Here is an 18,560-nt window from a genome sequence, read left to right on the forward strand (position 1 = left end):
GCAGGATCACCATGGGCAGCAAACACATAATGTATCTAGACAGGAGGTGAGTGTCACCACAGAGGCCACCAAACCACCTCCCAGGGACTGAAAGCGAACTGGAGTACTCAGGGGGACAGAGATCTGGCACAGAGAGAGAAAGAGAGGGAGCAGTGTCTCAAACAGGAACCAGAAAATGCAAGGAGTGGAAGTGAAGGAGGCACATTCCCAGATGGAGCCATTTTATTTCCAAACATGATTTCAAACAGATACGCTTTCCATCTCCACACTGGATTTTTATAAAATATATTTGTCCCTAAAATCCTTCATAAATCTGCCTTTCCCCTTTGCAGTGGGAAGGAGGCAAGAAGTCAAAGGTTAAAAGGTCATGCATAGAATATTATATCCACACCAAGGTAATTACACAATGGTCTTAAATTCTTCACAAATCAATGAAGATTAATTTACACCTCACTACATTTTGCAGCACTTCAAGGTTTTTCTTCATATATTAATGTTCCTATTTCACAGACAACAATAATATTACTAAAAGATTATCAACTTTTTCATAAAACAGGAAAACAAAACAAAGTTATACTAAAAAAAAGATCAATCTGAAGATCGTTAACATTTTTTTTTAAATAAGAATTAACCCAAAAGGACAATGAGACTCAAGTATTTTATCAGAAACAGTGGTTGACCCCTTTTTTCTTACTCCCTTTTCATCTCAGAGAGCTCTTTAAAAATCTGGAATCATTTGTTGCCTCTAATTACTATAGGATTTGGCTCACAATCTGGGGGCGGGGGAGTGTCATTTTAAGGAACTCTGCGCATGTATTATATTTCTTATTTCTTAGGAGTAGAAAAATTCAAAATAAAGTCTACTTTTAAATGGTAATAAAATAAATAAATAAATAAAATAGGGCTATAGTGTATCTCAGTGGTAGAGTGCTTGCCTAACATGAGCAAGGTCCTGGGATCAATCTTAGGCTCACAAAAATAAAAATAAAAATAGCATCATGAGGACGGTAACTACCATAGGGTAAGAACTAAATTCTCAATTTTTAAGAAAAACAAATCTTTGATGATGCATGTATCTGAGTATATAAAATTATGACCCACCCCCCAACTCCCCTCCCCCTCCGGAAAAAAAAAATCACCATAGGTCAATACAGTTTGTCCAGTTTGACAAATTGGTTGGACTTTTAGTCAGAAGACACCTTAAGGATCTAGTAATTCAGCTCTCTGATTTCACAGGAAAGGGAAAAGAGGCCCAGAGATGGTCAGTGACTCACCTAAGTACCTTAGCTAGGTGGCTTGATTATTTTTATACACACACAGGAACACACACAGACACACAGTTTCATTAACTTGTGTTTTGTACATAAAATGCTATGGGCTCTTACAATAAATTAAAAACAAGAATGTGAATTTCCATCTGTTATCTCGTTGCTGGAGGTGGGAAATACCCGTCCCCCAGAGTGAGAGGGTTCTACTTTCTTTCCACAGTATGGTGTATCACGACTCAGCTGCTGCTTTCTGCAGTCCCTAAAAGTATCATGGGGCAGAAGCAGGGGTGGCAGGAAGAAGGACAGGTGCTCAACTCAAATCAGATTTGACGTTTCTTACTTTGCCAAAGATGCCCCACTGGCAGTGAAGATTGACGTCAAGATAAACTTGAGTGTTGGAACTTCTAGACCTGGCCAGAAGGAGAAAATGAGGGGTGTAGGCACCAGGTGCCGATGTCTGCCCTTCACCCAGAAGAATATAAGAGAGGGTTCCTCTGGCCATAAAGTGCGGAGAGAGCAGTGCGTGTCTTGTCAAAGCTATGGAACTACATGTTGAGCATCCCTTATCTGAAATACCTGGGACCAGAAGGGTTTCAAAAGGACTATATTTTTTTAGATTTCAGAATATCTGCATCTACATAATGAGATATCTTAGGGATGGGACTCAAATCTAAACAAGAAATTAACATACCCCAAAGGTAACCTAATGCATTATTATTTTTAATAAATTTGTGCATGAAAAAAACTTTCAGGGTGTGGAATTTTCTACATGGGGCATCACATCAGGATCCAAATTTGGGATTTTGGAGCATTTCAGATTTCAGATTAGGGAATGCTCAACTGTATAAATTTAGAGGACTTTAGTAAGTGTGGTCAGAATTTCTAATTATTTTAACTTTTATATGTTTATAAATATCAAAATATTTTGTCCTAATATCTAGTACTATTAATTGCTATTTTATCTCTTTCCATAAAATTACATGTGGATAGAACTCTAAAGTAGTATTTTTTAAAAAAATACCATTCCTTTTAATATTTATTACTGATGTCTTTCAGAAAAACCCTATGTCTAGCTATATATATTAACATTAAATAACTTAAAAAAATAAACAATACATTGTATTATACCAAAATAGTCCCATTTTAAAGCCATATAAGTGAAAAAGTTGAGTTCTCAAGAATGGACCACACCTTCTAAAGGTATTTTTCATAATGTTAAACTAGTATTAAATGTACTTTATTTTCTAACTATACCAAATATATATACACACTGCTCTTAATAATTTATGCCCAAAACAGTTTTTAATGAAACAATAGGTTGTTTCATTTGTCTGTTTTTACTTATTTCATAATAGGAAAGTTATTCTAAATCTAAATAAATTTGTTCCCAAAAGATTTCCCCAAGGAGACAGTGGTGACCAAACAATAAAAGCTTAACAAGGTGTCCCTATCCAGTGCATGCAGTCATATTTTCTAAGAATAGTTGTAGAAAGTAACTTTCAAGTATCATTTCAAGGCAGCTGGACTTAGAGATAGCTATCTCATAAAATGAACACTAGAGAGAGAACATCCTTTGAGAAACTTGTCTTGCTAGAAAGCCTTTGTCAAAATTCCCATAGGAAACAAAACCATCTACAGAGAACAGAGGGCACTTGACCCCCAGTAATGACCCAAAAGTGCACACGTGTAACACTGCTCTGAAGCCAAAGTAAACTCTAGCGAGTTGAAGAGGAGCTTACATTTTCTTAACTCATCAAAAGTCATTTTATAATCCACAGATGATAAATTTCTGAAAAGGACATCTTGAGGAGGGCAGGATCCAAGGCAATTTGCGGCTCCTGGTCCCACTCTCTGCAGCTGTGGATATTAACAGTAGTTGACTAAAATAGAGAACAGAGAGAAAGGTCCACTTTGGGGCACCAAACTCAGATGTCTTTGTACTTAAGTTAGTCAGACTCATTTTTAAAAATTAGATTATCATAGAGTCTGCAGGGACTCAAGATTCTAAAACTCACAGGTATCAAGGAGGGGGCGGGGTTAGGTGACTAAAAAGTCCATGTCTTTCCAAAGCAGGTACAGGAGGTCAGGAGGGGCTTGGGTCTTCCAGAAATTTGACTCCTTTACAGGTTTTGGTCCAGCCACTTGATGTAACTATCCCTAGTCCTGATTCCCACTGAGAAGTTGGTGGGCCAGCTCGTGAAAATGATGCACCCGTGGAAGCCGTCCTCAAAGTGGTCGAGGGTCACCTCCACGCCTGCGCTCTCCAAACGCTTGGCGTACATGACCCCGTCGTCTCTCAGGACATCGTGCTCACAGGTCAGAATGTAGGTCTTCGGCAGGTGCAGAAGCACTTCCTGGTCTGCGATGAGTGGGGAAGAGCGGGCATCCAGCAACTGGGGGATCTCCTGGACGATCCTGGCATTGCCCTTGGTCTGCATGATAGGCTGGTAGTTCTTTGTGATGGATGCAGGCAAGAGGGACGTCCAGTCAAGACGGGCCCGGGGGGCAACAGCCTCTTCCGCATCAAGCGAAGTGTGATTGTTCACTATCATGGCTTGCACAAAGTCGTGGTTGCCTTTTAAGTAGTCCAGCCAATACTTCACCATCACGTAGCGGGGCAGGATAGGCGTGTTCACGTTTTGCTGATAAGAGGGTGTGTTAAAATCTAAAGCTTGGAGGACCGGGTAGATTAAAGCTTGCAGTTTGAGCTTATTTCTTAGGTTGGCATCTTGAGCAAACTAGAAAAGAGGAAACACATTATTTCATTTTGCGTGGCTCCCTTTGCAGAAGCACACCCTTTAGAGAAGCTTCGTGCACTACTTTAAATCAGTCAAAAGCATGAACATTAAATTTCTACCAAGACCAGTATTAAGGTATGTTTACAAAGAAAGTTATGTTGTTTGTGACTCAGTTTTGAATGAACCCAAGGTGAACTCTGAATTCTTTAAACCCACATTAATGCTTAACTCATCTCTCTCGTCTGGCATTTAGTGCTGATTGGTAGGTATTGTGGACAAATAATCTGTGAATCTTATTTAATTTTTTATTCATCCCCAAAAGGCAATGAATAGCTTCCTAAGAGGAAAAAAATGAGCCCTACTCTTCCAGGAGAGGTATAGGAAAAGCTAAATGAACAGATGACAGCACTCCAAGGTGTTTTAGTAGAATCCCCTCTGATGAGCATTTAGTATTCATGCTCCATGAGAGAGTGGGATTTAAATAATGCTGGCAATGCACCCTCCATCCTGCTTAATGTGCACATGCCCCAGAGCAAAGCTGAAATGCGAATGGCAGTGCATCCCCATCGCAGCAATCTCAGCTCACCTGCGGCTCTCTGCAGTGTGAGCACGTGATCCCATTTTGTAATTCTACTATCTAAAACTGGGCCTTGGTCATGTTCCATCTAAAAGGAAGCTAACCAAGTCACTGTGCTTCCTGGGTAACTAAAGCTTCTCCGGACTTGAGATGTAACTGCTCTGTAAAAGCTAGAGAAAATGATCAATAAATAACAACATCTGCCAAGAATTGTGCACATGTCATTTCACCAAATCCTGCAATCAGATGCCTGCTCTCAGTTGTCTTCAGGCTGAGAGAGGTTGAGGGAGTTGTCTAGAGCTCTGTCTCTCTCAGGGGTGGGGCTTGTTTGACACCCCATTCTGTCTGGCTCTATGGCCTGTGGTGCCCTCCTCACTGCACAGGGTTTTCCTCTGCCATCTGTGGATACATGGGCAGCACACTTGCCCATGCAACATGGAGAATTGAGTTCTTTACTTATTATTAGTTAATAATTATTAAGAAAAAAAAAACAAGGGATATCACAAATAAAATGGCAGATGCTATTATTGGAAGATATGAAAAGAAATCTGGAGGTGAGAAGACTGAGATGCTGTTCTTAAATTATTTAATCCATAAGAGGATGTTGTGTGTATCTTTGTATTTATGCAACTACCAAAGATTTTGAGTGCTATTAGACTCCTAGGGCTAGATGACACAGTTTTTATAGAACTTATTCAGGTAAACCTCAGATCCATTTTATGTTTGTATGTGTGTGTGTGTGTGTGTGTGTGTGTGTGTGTGGTTGTATGGGGGATTGAGATATTTAAGGGCACTCTACCAATGAGTTATATCCCCAATCCCTTTTTATTTTTTATTTTGACACAGGATCTCACTAAGTTGCCCAGGCTGAACTTGAACTTATAATAAGTTCAACTTGTAATTTAACATCTAAAATAGCTGAACCAAGCTGGGTTCAACAGCGCTCTCCTGTAAATCCCAGGTACTCTCAAGACTGAGGCTGAGGGGGCTGGGGATGTGGCTCAAGTGGTAGCTCGCTCACCTGGCATGCGTGTGGCCCGGGTTTGATCCTCAGCATCACATACAAACAAAGATGTTGTGTCTGCCGAAAACTAAAAAATAAATAATAAAATTCTCTCTCTCTCTCTCAAAAAAAAAAAAAAGGCTGAGGATTGTAAGTTTCAGACCAGCCTGAGCAATTTATTTAGACCCTATGTCAAAATTTAAAAAATAAAAAAGATGGGGGACATTGCTCAATGGTAGAGTGCTTGCCTAACATATGAGAGGCCCTGGGTTCAATCCCCAGTACCACAAAAATAAATACAATAAAAAAGCTGAACTATTTCATTTCTTTTCTTTTTCATTTTAAAAGAAAACTTTGGGCAACATTTTAAAATTTGTCTCAAAGTTCTAAGAAAATGATCTGACATTTAAGAAAAACATCCCATTTTGCAAGTTAAACATGGAGAAGGTGTAGGGGATACTTAATTTCCAAGCATCGCCCTTTGGAACAAAGAGCCCTCTAAAATGTTAGGCCTTTTCTAACACTGAGTGAAATCGGAGCCTCCCCAAGGACTCAGAATTGCTTCCTTCAGTGACCTGCATTCCTATTTCAAAAAGATCTGTATGCTCTGCAGGTGTGATCATTTGAATAACCTGGCTTTGCAGGAGCAGCCCACCCAACAATGACTTTGCACAGATAATAGAGAATGCGTTGGCCTGTTAGATGTGACCACCAGCACTGCAGGACAGTGGTGTTACCTGTTGTCCAAGGGCAGCGGCCAAATTTCCACCAGCACTGTCCCCAGAAATGCCAATTCTGTCTGGGTCAACCTTGTACTTCTGTAAAACTTCTGGCTGCAGGAAGTACTTTGTGGCACGGACAACATCATGAATTTGCTCAGGAAAATAAACGTTTGGGACTAGCCTGTATCTGTGAAGACAGAAGTTGTATTCACTTAAGGACTTCATGAAGTTTTTATAAGCCACTTAAAGTTTAAAAAACAAACACTGTTTTTTTTAAAACATAAAAATAATTTTTTTGCAAGATACTTAGTTTGTAATGTAATAATTTTGTATTGGCAGTAGCTTTTTTTTTTTTTTTTGCTTGTTTGTTTTTAACTACCAGCAATCCAATAAAACAAAACACACTTATCCCCACCACTAACTCAAGAAGTAAACCTTAAAACACAGATATTGATTATTAAGATAGACTTACAATAGGTTTAGGAAGTTTCAGCCTGGAAGTCAATGTTCCATTGACAATGCTTTCAGCTTAGAAGGCAACTCCACAAAATCATACTTTATTGATCTCATATATAATGAACCCATATGACATTTTTCATAATTTATTTGATAAGTATTATAAAATGTGCTCCACTGAAGAGGTTCATGCCAGCCTGACATTGAACCCAAGCAAAATCTGTACTGATGGGAGACTGAACTAAGAGATCAGCTTTAACCAGCAAAAAGAAAGCTAAGTTTGCCATTTAGTCTAGTACAGACCTTCTAGGATATAATGGGGCTTTCAAAGTTGGAGATCTCTGTAATATTACAATTGGTGATATTACAGTTGGTAATAACGAATACCCCAGTTTCATCTTATGTCCCCCTCATAATATTACCTTACGTATCCACACTGGTGGTCTTGGCATGGAGTGCCTTGCTCAGTGCCACCCTCCTCCCTTGCTTATTAATTCCCACTCATCCTTCAATCCTTAACTGGAAGGTTTCACTGCAACTTCACTTGCATCTGAGGCAAGGTTGGCTTCTCAAGGAATGTCCTGATATTTCTGTGTGCTTAGATATATTCATCATTCTTTTTGCTTCTAATTAAAACTATTTACTTTTGTGTTTCCTGTAAAGGCTGTGCTCTCTGATATCAGGAACCGTGTTTTATTCATCACTGTGTTTTCAGTATCTATGAGTGGTCCAGGGTCATCATCATTTATCCAATAAACCTTTTTTTTTTTTTTAGTATAAACAGTTTGCAAATGAAGAAACTGAGGTACAGCTAGGCATGGTGGCATATGCCTCCATATGCCTCACGAGACAGAGGCAGGAGGACTGCAAATTCAAAGCCAGCCTCAGCAACTTAGTAAGACACTAAGCAACTTAGAGAGACCCTGTCTCAAAGTAAATATTGAAAAGGGTTAGGAATATGGCTCAATGGTAAAGCACCTCTGGGTTCAATCCCCAGTACCAAAAAAGAAAAAAAAAAACAGGTAAAGAAAAATTACTTGATTTTTAAAATAAGTCAAATACATACCAAAATAAATTAAGAGAGAAACTAATTACCTAATTAAAGTTGAATAACAGTGGAATAGCTGTGTGGCTGTGATAGAGCACTTGCTTAGTATGCAAAAGATCCTGGGTTTGATCCTCACACATAAACACACACACAAAATTGAATTAACAGTCATTTAAGATTTAAAGGTTTAGATTTCTATCTTATAATGAGAATGTTTACTTTCAGAAACCAATTTTTTCTAATCTACTCTACAAAAGACCATTTATTTTTCCCACCTAAAACACAGGTATTTATTTAAACATCTTGATATTCAGTGCAGATGCAATCAAATGGGCAAAAATCTGAAATATTTTAATAAGTAGTGAATGCAGAACTGTTCGTTCAGGAAGTGTTACACTTTGAAACTAAATGCAATAATAAATTACCTTAGTGACTTCTATGTAGCATATAAAATGAGCTTTTTAATTTTTTTTATATCTGTGGTGATCAATTAATCATCCAAAATGCTTTTCCTCCAGTTGATTTTCAGTCTTAAGCTGCCTCCGCACTGTTCCATTCATAACAGGCTAGACCAGGATTACACCATTTGGCCACTAGGTGGCAACATCTCACAAGAGTCTGTTTACCCCAATGCCTGGTCACTTCCCCATTCCAAGCTGAATGCTTAATTAAAAAAACAAAACAAAACAAACAAACAAACAAAAAAACAGCGGCACTTCAAGACTCAAGTTGTGAAAATAAAGGCTGTTTTATTTCACTACCATTCTACATATCATGACAAACACTTTTCATGGTTGCCCAGGAGGTCAGAACTATTCCTACTAGGATACAACTATGAATTAAATTTGAATTTCAGATGCTGTTTCAGAAAAGGACTCAGTGCCTTGGAACAAGGGAAATTGGTAATCTATAGGCATGCTACTGATTAATCTTGTCAATTAATAACTGACTCAGCTAACAAAGTAAACATGCATAAAAACAACATTATGATGCAAGAGTCTTCCTAGAACCTCTAAAGATCCATATTCTAACCCCTCTTCTTATTTTTGTTCAAATTGGAAACATTCTTTAGGAACACTATTTTTGTAGACTAGAAAATATACTGAAAGTAGCTATTTTTTAGGTAACCTGGTACAAAAGAAAATATACCTGAGAATTATCACTTGAAAATTATCACAAAATTTTATAATATATTCATAAAGACAGAAAACTCAGAATTTGAAGGAAATTCTTGGGTGATATAGCCAGAGAAATCATATATAAATACATCTACTATCTCCTGCTTGTGTTCAAAGCTATGTCCCCGTAAAGTACTTTAAAAAGGAATTTTTTTTTTTAATTTAAAAATTGCCTTGGCATCTTAGAAAGACCCTGTCTCAAGATAAAAAATGAAAAGGGCTGGGGATGTAACTCAGGGGTAGAGAACCCCTGGGTTCAATCCATGGAATCCTAAATAAGTAAATAAATAATATAGATCTTGAATAAAAGCACTTGATATTATATATCAAGTACACACACACACACACACACGTATGTATATATAAATGTGTAAGTATATCTCAACATGCCCAACTCACTGCAGGGAGAGCTGACTACAAGGCCAGCTAGAATTTATCACTGCACATACTTCCTCCTAGGTGAACAAAAAGTACAAACTCAGGCATGAGGTTTAATTAGTTGAATAAATATGTATACTCTGAAAGCTTATCATATTCCTCCTAGATGAGACACTTTGCTAAATGTTCTACAGCTATGTTTCACTCAAATGTCAGGACAAACCTGCGGGTTAAGGATAAGAAAACAAGGCTCAAGGGGATGCATAACTTGACCACACCAGGCAGGAAAGGGCAGACCTGGGATCTTAGTTTACCACTGACTTCAAAACTCATTCTCTTCCCTTAAAATATATTTTCCATCTTCAAAACCCACAATCTTTAAAAGAATATGCATATATACATCAAAGTACTAAATGCTCTAAACTGTGGATTTTTCACATCTTGGAACATTCTCATGATTTCAAAGGATTTAAAATGTTCTCAAAACAAAACACCTAGCATCGTACCTGGGCCCATGGTTCATCTTTAACAACATAGTTTTATTCCTTCCAAACAAAATGTTGAAGATTTATTTTATGCCTTTTACACGTTAGATATATGTTTACAGAGCTCTGTTTGTGATGGTGAAAGCAATAAATCATATGGCTTTAAAAACATATAAAAATGAAAATTCTTCCTAACCCCCTACTCTTCTGGCCCATCTCCAAAGACTCCACTTCCTGGTTTCTGTGCACACATTTAGGGGTTCTCAGTTCTTCCCTCCTATTCCCCTCAATCTGAGGAGTGTACCCAGGGCCTTGCACATGTATACTAGCCAGAGCTCTGCTACTGAGCTAAATCCCCAACCTGGGTTCTCTCTTCTTTATGTACTTTACCTATCTGCATAATCTTGGCAGTTTCTCAAAATCACTGCCCCTCTACAAAAGATTCCAATTTGATTCGTGTGGAGTAGGGCCCAGCATCCATATTGGAAGAAAATCTGCAAGTAATTCTAATGTGTAGCCAGGGCTTAAAAATCATCAGAGTTCAGTCACATCTCATTCCTCTCTGAACACAGTTCCCTCATTCCCATTCCCAATGAAGTGGTCTTTCTAACCCCTGGGCCCTTCTCCCGTCACTTCCCCATCAAATGTTCCCATTCTTTTTAAGTCTCACTTCAAATGTCACTTCTCCCATTAAACCTTCTGAGCACTCTCCCTGCAACACACACCAAAAGTAACCCTCCTTCCTTAGAATCGCTCTGACCACACATCATGACATGTGTACCTTGACTTTTACTTCTGGAAGTAGAAGTCCAGCCATAATTATGTACCAAAGAGTTAAGATGTACCCAACCTGAAGTGAGCAGCACCATTTCTACATTCTAATACTTCCTCTATGACCTACTTTATTAGCAGTGACCAGTGAGTTGAAGCAATGCTCAGGAAGAATGACGATATGTTCTTTAAGTCAAAGGCAGATATTATGCATAAGCTCAGAGTAGAGGGGACATGTGAATTGCTCCCTGCGTATGCAAGTCGAAGAACATGAGGGTCATTCTGGGCTAAGAGGGTTGGAACCAGCATTATTGCTCAAAATAACCTAACCTGGAAACAATGTGTGCCCCCTTCTGCCGTGGGAAAGGACAGAGTTTGCTTCATGTTGTGCCAGCTAGGTGAAAGGTTCATGTGATGGTCTGCAATGAAATTATATTCCTGTTAGGTTTGGCAGGAGAGAGAGAGAGAAGTCTTGGGCTTTTTAAACTTTTTTTCCCCACCTTTCCATCATCTCCCAAGAAGAACTCAACAGATCTGTCTTGGGAACATGAAAGGGTTGCTATCCCCCCAACCTTGGGAAGCCCATCTTCCAATAGGGAATATCCCAAACAAGTCAGCAATTACAAACACATCAGCTTTCCACTTGAGGGAGAACCTATTTACTCATCTCAAGTTTCCTTTGCATTCAAAGGACATACAGTAAAACTGCACTGGGGCGCAAGGAGTGTGAGTGAATGACACATCTCATTCTTAAAATGTGGTTTGTGCATAAAGGCTGAAGAAGGGCCTTCCTTGCAGTTTCTACGTCAAGATCGGCTCCCTGAGATACCTCTGACCATCACTCACTCAGCAAGAGACAGCGGGGGTCAGCAAAGCCTTGGCTGCTTGGATTAGAACAACACTCAAGGGGTTGGGGATTTAGCTCAGTGGCAGAGAGCTCGCCTAGCACACACAAGACCCTGAGTTTGGTCCTCGACCCTGAAGGGAAAAAAAAAAAGAATTACACTCAGAGGAATGAATGGGTAATAGGATGCTTCACCAAAATTCCAGGTGGAGAGTGACTGAGCCTAGAATTGTGATATGATTAAATAACGTGAAGCTTCTGATGATCTGTTTCCAGATTAAGACTCTGGGTATGTAGCTCAGTGGTAGAATGCTTGCCTAGCAGGCACAAGGCCCTGTGTTCGATCCCTGACACCACATAAACAAAAAATTTCATGAGACATATCTATGTGAACAGCAGAGAGTGCCCAGGGCTCTGTGTTTATCTAAACTTCTTCCACCCACTCATAAGCCAAACTTCCCTCCAACCTCACGGGCCACCGAGGACCACCTAGCCTCCTTTCTTGGTGAGGTTCAGGTCCAAAAGCTCCCAGTGGTTTTCAAAAGTGTTCTGTAGTTGCAACACAGGCTTTGTGTAAAGCCCCTTCTGTGCCGCCCCCGGCCCCAATATTCTAAGCCACAGGAGAGAAGCTGGTTTTAAAAAAATTTTTTTTAATATTTTTCGTTAGTGACTTTATTTATTTATTTTTATGTGGCACTGAGGATCAAGCCCAGTGCCTCACACATGCTATGCGAGCACTCTACCACTGAGAAGCTGGGTTTCTAATGTTATATAGAGGTCAGAGCCAATAAGACATTAGTTGAATATCTCTAAAAGAGGTAACTTATTTGTTAATGACAATGAAGAATACAAGAAACCTACTTTTTATTTTTCCCAGTACTGGGGATTGAACTAAGAGGTACTTTACCTCTAAAATAAAATTAAAAAGACACCTAAAATAAAATACACCTCTAGCCTTTTTTATTTTGAGAAAGGGCCTCTCAAAGTTGTTGAGGGTCTCACTAATGTGGAGGTTGGCCTCAAGCCTGCAATCCTCCTGACTCAGCCTCCTAAGTCCTAGGAGTGCACCATCATACTCGACTCTGGAGGGGATCTCTGAGAATGCAGTCAGCCCACGTTCCAAGGCCTCTTAGGCAAGAGTGACAATCAAGATTCTCCACTTATGACTCGGAGGAATGGCAGGACAATGAGACAGGAAGTCACAGCTAGATCATTGTCACTATGTGTCTTTCAGAGTACCTTATACCTACAGCTACTTATGGAGATGCACATTGCACTATATCTCATAAAAGCACTGTGATTTTGATAGCACACACTTGTCTAATTTTATGGATGCAAAAACAGAGGTATCAAAGTTCCATTACTTTTAACTCTTGGCAGCAAACTAAGCCCAGAACTCAAGCAGTTTATCTTCTACATTCCATTAGTAATACCCATCCTTACAGCTTTCAATTCACTTAAATGGCAGGTGTCACCCAACATTTGGTAGAATGTGGATAGTTCTAAGGCACCCACATAAAATGCAAAATTTACAAGTGTAGTAAAAATTTAATTAGAAGCAAAACACAATGTGAAAGAGTTATGAACACCCCAAAGGGCAAGGTAAATCCCTTGTAGAATTTAACAATACCCCACATACCTGTTTTATTATCTTGCATTTTTCTAAAAAGTGACTAAGGGCTGGAGGTGTAGATCAGTGGTAGAGTGCTTGCCTAACACATGTGAGGCCCTGGGTTCAATTCCCAGCATGGAAAGTTTTAACAAAAATGTTATTAAATCTTCCTTGTCCCTTGTATCTTATGGTTCTAGTATTATGTGTTATTGAACAAATTAGAGATGATAAGGCACAGTGTAATAAGTAACTTGCGCTGAAGTTTATAAATATAAAATAAGCATATGGCTATAAAATAAGACTTTCCTACATCTTACAATGAGTACTTTTTTATATCCATGTAACTTAGATACTACAAGATGAACTTTTCACTCACTTATTGTACAATTATTGTGTAAAAATGGCATAGTGTTGAAGAAGATACTAAGTAGTAGGCACAACTTTTGGCTTTTTTTTTTTTTAATAGCTGAAGGCCTTTATGTACCTCAATAACTAGGTATGTCCCAAGACCCTTGAGCCAGCACAGGTGACATGAATGGAGAGGAGTTCCAACATGATGTGAGCACCCAGCCTTTGCCAATCAACTTTTTCAGACTATAATCTTCATGGAGGCCACAACCCACATGAAGCGAAGCCACGATGCCACTACCTCCTCCTGAGAGCCTCCAGGACAAGGAACAAGCGGGAGCAGAGAAGGTGGAATTTCAGGAGAACCAAGGGTTCCCATGCTCCTGAAGACTCTCAAGATCATCCACCCTTATGCCTGTTTTCCTCTTCACCATCGGAAGCATAAGCCCTCCCAACGTTCTTCTCTCATATTTCATCCCCTTAATACTCTGTCACCCTCCTTCCCTCCCACACGCTCTCATCACAACACTTAGGACTTCTGTGACCAATGCACTTTGTCTAAGTAGATTATGCTCATCTGAAGGGGCCCTATTCAAGCGTCGCAGTCTTTAAGATGGCTTTTCCGACCTTTCAAGCTGGGCCCCATCTTGCCTGCAGAAGCTGTTATTACTCGTCCTCTTACCTCACACCGCTTATCACACTGAACATTACTGTCAAAGCCTTCATTTCTCATTTACATTGTGAGGGTAGGAACTAAGTCTTACTCTGTCATGTCACCAGAATTGAAATGGCCACTGGCACAGAACAGTAATTCAATCAACAATCATGGAACAGAAGAAAAAGAGAGAGGGAAGCTAGCAAAAAAAGAAATGCCTTCCCAAGTTAGAGCCCTGAACATTCTTTCCGGGAGAAGCATTCTGATCATGTGATGTTGGCTACACCCCAACTAGAGCATAGGTGATAAGACTCTCTATAGCTGGCCTGAACCCTAACACCTTATCTCATTTCTGAGGAATAAAATGTGCTAAAAGTTCCAAACACACATTGGTAAATAAGTACATTTGTAAGTTGACCTTTTGCTTTGGGCTACAACATTAATCTTACAGATTGTCTAGTGCTTTCGAACATCTGGAGCCCTTTTATATCAATTGTCTAAACTGACCTGCATGATAGCCCTCTGATATCATTATCCCAACTTGACATACACTCTCTTGCATGGATGTTCTGAGCCTTATACTAGGTACTGGGGACCCAAAAGAAAGATTCCTGTTTTCTTTTCCCAGCAGTCACAATCTAAACGCACAGGGAAGATTCCTAACCCCATTTGCACATACGTTTGTGACTTACCTGCGGATTAGACAGTTATGAGTAACAGTACTTGAACACTGCACTGTGAGGTTTCCCAGTAGATAAACTTCTGGATGCTACATTATATAGATTAGGTACAAGCTAAATTAAGGTGACAGCAGTCCCTCTAAGTTGTAGTCCTTTAAATTTATTTATTGTTTATTTTTATTTTTAGTTATAGATGGACAGAATGCCTTTATTTTATTTGTTTATTTTTACATGGTGCTGAGGGTCAAACCCAGTGCCTCATATATGCTAGGCAAGTGCTCTGCCACTGAGCTACAGCCCCAGCCTCTAAATTTCTTTTTTTTTTCTTTTTTGATGCTATTGGGGATTGAACCCAGGGGTGCTTTACCACAAAGCTACACCACAGCTCTTTTTATTTTCTATTTTGAGGCAGGGTCTCTCCAAGTTGCCAAGGCTAGCCACCACATCTGACTAAAAAATAAAATAAAATAAAATCTTATATATATCTTATCATCCAGGGCAGTGGCACACACCACTGTGATCCCAGCTACTTGGGAGGCTAAGGCAGAAGGATCACAAGTTCCGGGTCACCCTCAGCAACTCTGAAACACCCTGTCTAGAAATAAAAAATAAAAAGGGCTGTGGATGTAGCTCAGTGGTAAAGCACTCCTAGGTTTAATTCCCAGTAAACCCCGACCCCCAAATTTTATGTATCCTTCTGTGTTTTAGGATAGGTCTAGACTCAAATGAATACCTGTTTTACTTGAGACAGATGCTGATGGGTGGAGGTGGTCTTGGAAGTTCAGGGAGTGTTGCTAGTTGAACTATATTGAAGCCTAAGGGCAAGTTGTGTGGGATGAAAGGAGAATCCTTGTGGTACCAGGGAAAGCAAGTCAACTTCTCTCCTTTTCTCAGACTTGCAAGGAGCTGGAGCTACATAGTTCACCACTGAAGGGTCCCTGCACTTTCTCCCTTAGCAAAGAGCTATAGGGCTTTGTGCCATAGTGGACCTTGGCTCTCCTCTTTCCTCCGGCCAGTTGCCCAGGCCAGAGGCACCATCATTTACGTGAAGGTGTCTGCTTTCCCCAAATGCCCTGAGAACCCATGGGAGATCCGGGAGACCTACTTGAGAGTTCAGAGTTGAGAGTGGTCCCTGGGAATTGTCCAGAGGTATCTGGAGCCAAATCTGCTGAGGAGGAAGCCACAGCTCCACTCAGTGTGACTCTGGGCTTTTGTCCACAGGGTCAGAACTGCCTAATGACTCTGACCCAAGACTGCCAAAGAAAGGGTTCTCCTGATCTCAGAACTGGTGTAGGGGCAAGAGCCCTGAATGGCCGGAGAGGCGGAAGGAAGAGGAGATTGGATGACCTCAGGGCATGGGAGTGGATGATGTGGTCATAGCCCTGTTGCTCAGCATTATCAGCTTCTTCAGATTTGGGCTTGATACTAGGTCATGAAAGCATAGGGACTTTGGAAGCAATTTGTCTGGGTTCAATTTCCATCCTGTGTATGTGACTAGTTAGCTATTCAACCCTAGGCAGATGACTTAGTTTCTCAGGTCTCAACTTCCTCATCTATGAATAAAATATAAAAATATGGGTGCTTTATATAAGAATTAAGTACAACTCTCCATGTATTCTGTAAATGTTTATTAAATGCCCACTCTATGCCAGGGGATTTTCTGAGCAGTCGTGATTAAGCAATGAACAAAACAGACAAAAGTCCCTAAAATCCCCACCTTCATTAAGTTCATACCATTTCCAGTTACTACAATAAACAATTAATATTGCTGGTTATCTTTAGAAGTTGTAAACCAGAGGAAGGTGGACTGCTATTTTATGTAAGGTAGTCATAGACTGTCTGAGAGGATGAAATCTGAACAGAGAACGAAAGATGGAGAGACGACAGATGCTAAAGCTCCTGCACAATGCCTGGCATGGCATAGGCACAGTGTTTCTTCATGACCATCATCACAATGTCACAATTATTGTTCACATTATTAGTTGCCCAGAAAAATGTCTTAAAAAGAACTGATAGAGACAATTCAAAGTATTAAGATTACTACTCCAGCAAGGAGTAATAATTATATCCTTAAAATTATGGCCTTTGCCAGTAAAAGGACAAACCGGAAAATATCATGCTAAGTGAAATAAGTCAGTCTCCCAAACCCAAAGGCCGAATTCTGATATGTGGATGTTAACCCACAACAAGAGAGGGGAAGGAGGGGAAGAAAAGAAGTTCACTGGATTAGACAAAGGGGAATGAAGGGAAGGGAGGAGATGGGAATAGGAAAGAGAGTAGAATGAATCAGACATAACTTTCCTATGCTCATATATGAATACACGACCAGTGTAATTCTATATCATGTACAACTACAAGAATGCGATCCTAATAAGTTATACTGCATGTATAACTTGACATATTGTAATATGTCAAAATACACTTCACTGTCATGTATATCTAAAAAGAATTTAAAATTTTTTTAAAGTATCTTTCTTGAATAAATAGAACTGTAGACCAAAAAAAAAAAAGTATCAAATGTTGCAGGTAATTGCGAATTCGAATTTGTGTGAGTGTGTGTGTGTGTGTGTGTGTGTGTATGTCTGTGTGAGATAACTGGGTGTTGAACCCAGGGGCACTTTTTCATTGAGTTACATCCCCAGCCATTTTTATTTTTTATTTTGAGACAGGGTCTCACTAAATTACTGAGGCTACTCTCAAACTTTTGATCCTCCTGCCTTAGCCTCCCAGGTGGCTGGAATCATAGGTGGGCGCCACTGTGACCAGCTGAAAAGATATATTTAAAAGTATGCACCAGCCTGGCTATCCAAAGTTTCCAAAACTAAAATAAGTAGGTAATTCAAGGTGTTATTGAGCTAGTTCAAGAAATTTTAAGCTATATCAGAAGTAATTACTTTTCCAGATTAAGTATGACATTGGATAAATCTCTTACCATTCTAGACCTTCTATTTACCTTCTATTTTAGAGCTTGTAGAATAAAGCTACTATTATCTAGAATCTCTTCTTAATAAAAAAAATTTGTGACCGGCAATAATTACTTACTCAATGGAGACAATGACAGCATTCAGTTCCTCAGCCATCACTGTGCACAGCTCATCATAATACTTGATTTCTAAAAGAGACAAAGGGGTAATCACTATAAAATGGGTCATTTAATACTCATAAATTTTGCTAAGCACAAATTATTTTTAGACATGGAGTTCATTTAATAATAAAAACAAATAATAAAAAGTGAATGTGAACAAATGTCTTCTTATTGGAATTATATGTAAAAATGCAGAAATCAAATTTGGTTTCTGACAAAATGCAATTATAATAATAAATAACAGGAAACCCATATTAGATTAATCTTGAATATGTTTTTAACTAAACATTTATTTCATAACAGGCAATAGGAAATACAGCAAATTAATTCTTACTTTGCAACTTTTCAAAATGTATACCTACCAAAATTTTTTTTTTTAAATCACAGTGAATAAGCAGTTTCCTCCTTAGACTTATGAATTTTTGCTCTTTTAACATGCTCATTTGTTGTGATTCAGAAACATTATCAATTTGAGCGATGTGTTCTTCTTCTTAAACCAACAAGTAAGGAATAGAATTTTAGAAAGTCCTAGCATTTCTTAGAAGGAAGACCCAAAAGTCTTAAGGGACAGAGGCAATTTTAATATTTAAGAATTTAATATTTAATCCCTTAATTGTTCTTGCAATAAATTAAGATCTATATTGTGCAAAAAGAGAGCCTAATATTTCCTATTTATTTCTTTTTTTTCTTTTTTTGGTCCCAGGGATTGAAC

At 39.1% G+C, this 18,560-nt stretch overlaps 1 protein-coding gene across 2 annotated transcripts in view; it reads right to left on the reverse strand.

Annotated features, from left to right (window-relative positions):
* Positions 1 to 204: 204 nt before the first annotated feature.
* Nceh1 (neutral cholesterol ester hydrolase 1) overlaps positions 205 to 18,560 on the reverse strand; it is a 61,410-nt gene continuing 43,054 nt past the window's right edge. For both annotated transcript variants that reach the window (XM_046422953.2, XM_058572278.1), the window contains exons 3-5: positions 17,806 to 17,875; positions 6,324 to 6,495; positions 205 to 4,006 (exon numbers count right to left, since the gene is read on the reverse strand). In XM_046422953.2, the coding sequence (XP_046278909.1) occupies positions 3,389 to 4,006; positions 6,324 to 6,495; positions 17,806 to 17,875 (860 nt within the window). In that variant the 3' untranslated portion in view covers positions 205 to 3,388. The remainder of the gene's footprint in view (positions 4,007 to 6,323; positions 6,496 to 17,805; positions 17,876 to 18,560) is intronic.

This window comes from Marmota monax, unplaced genomic scaffold, assembly GCF_021218885.2.
Source record: "Marmota monax isolate L192 unplaced genomic scaffold, Marmota_monax_Labrador192_F-V1.1 WCK01_AAM20220418_F8-fsc00110, whole genome shotgun sequence".
Taxonomy (NCBI): domain Eukaryota; kingdom Metazoa; phylum Chordata; class Mammalia; order Rodentia; family Sciuridae; genus Marmota; species Marmota monax.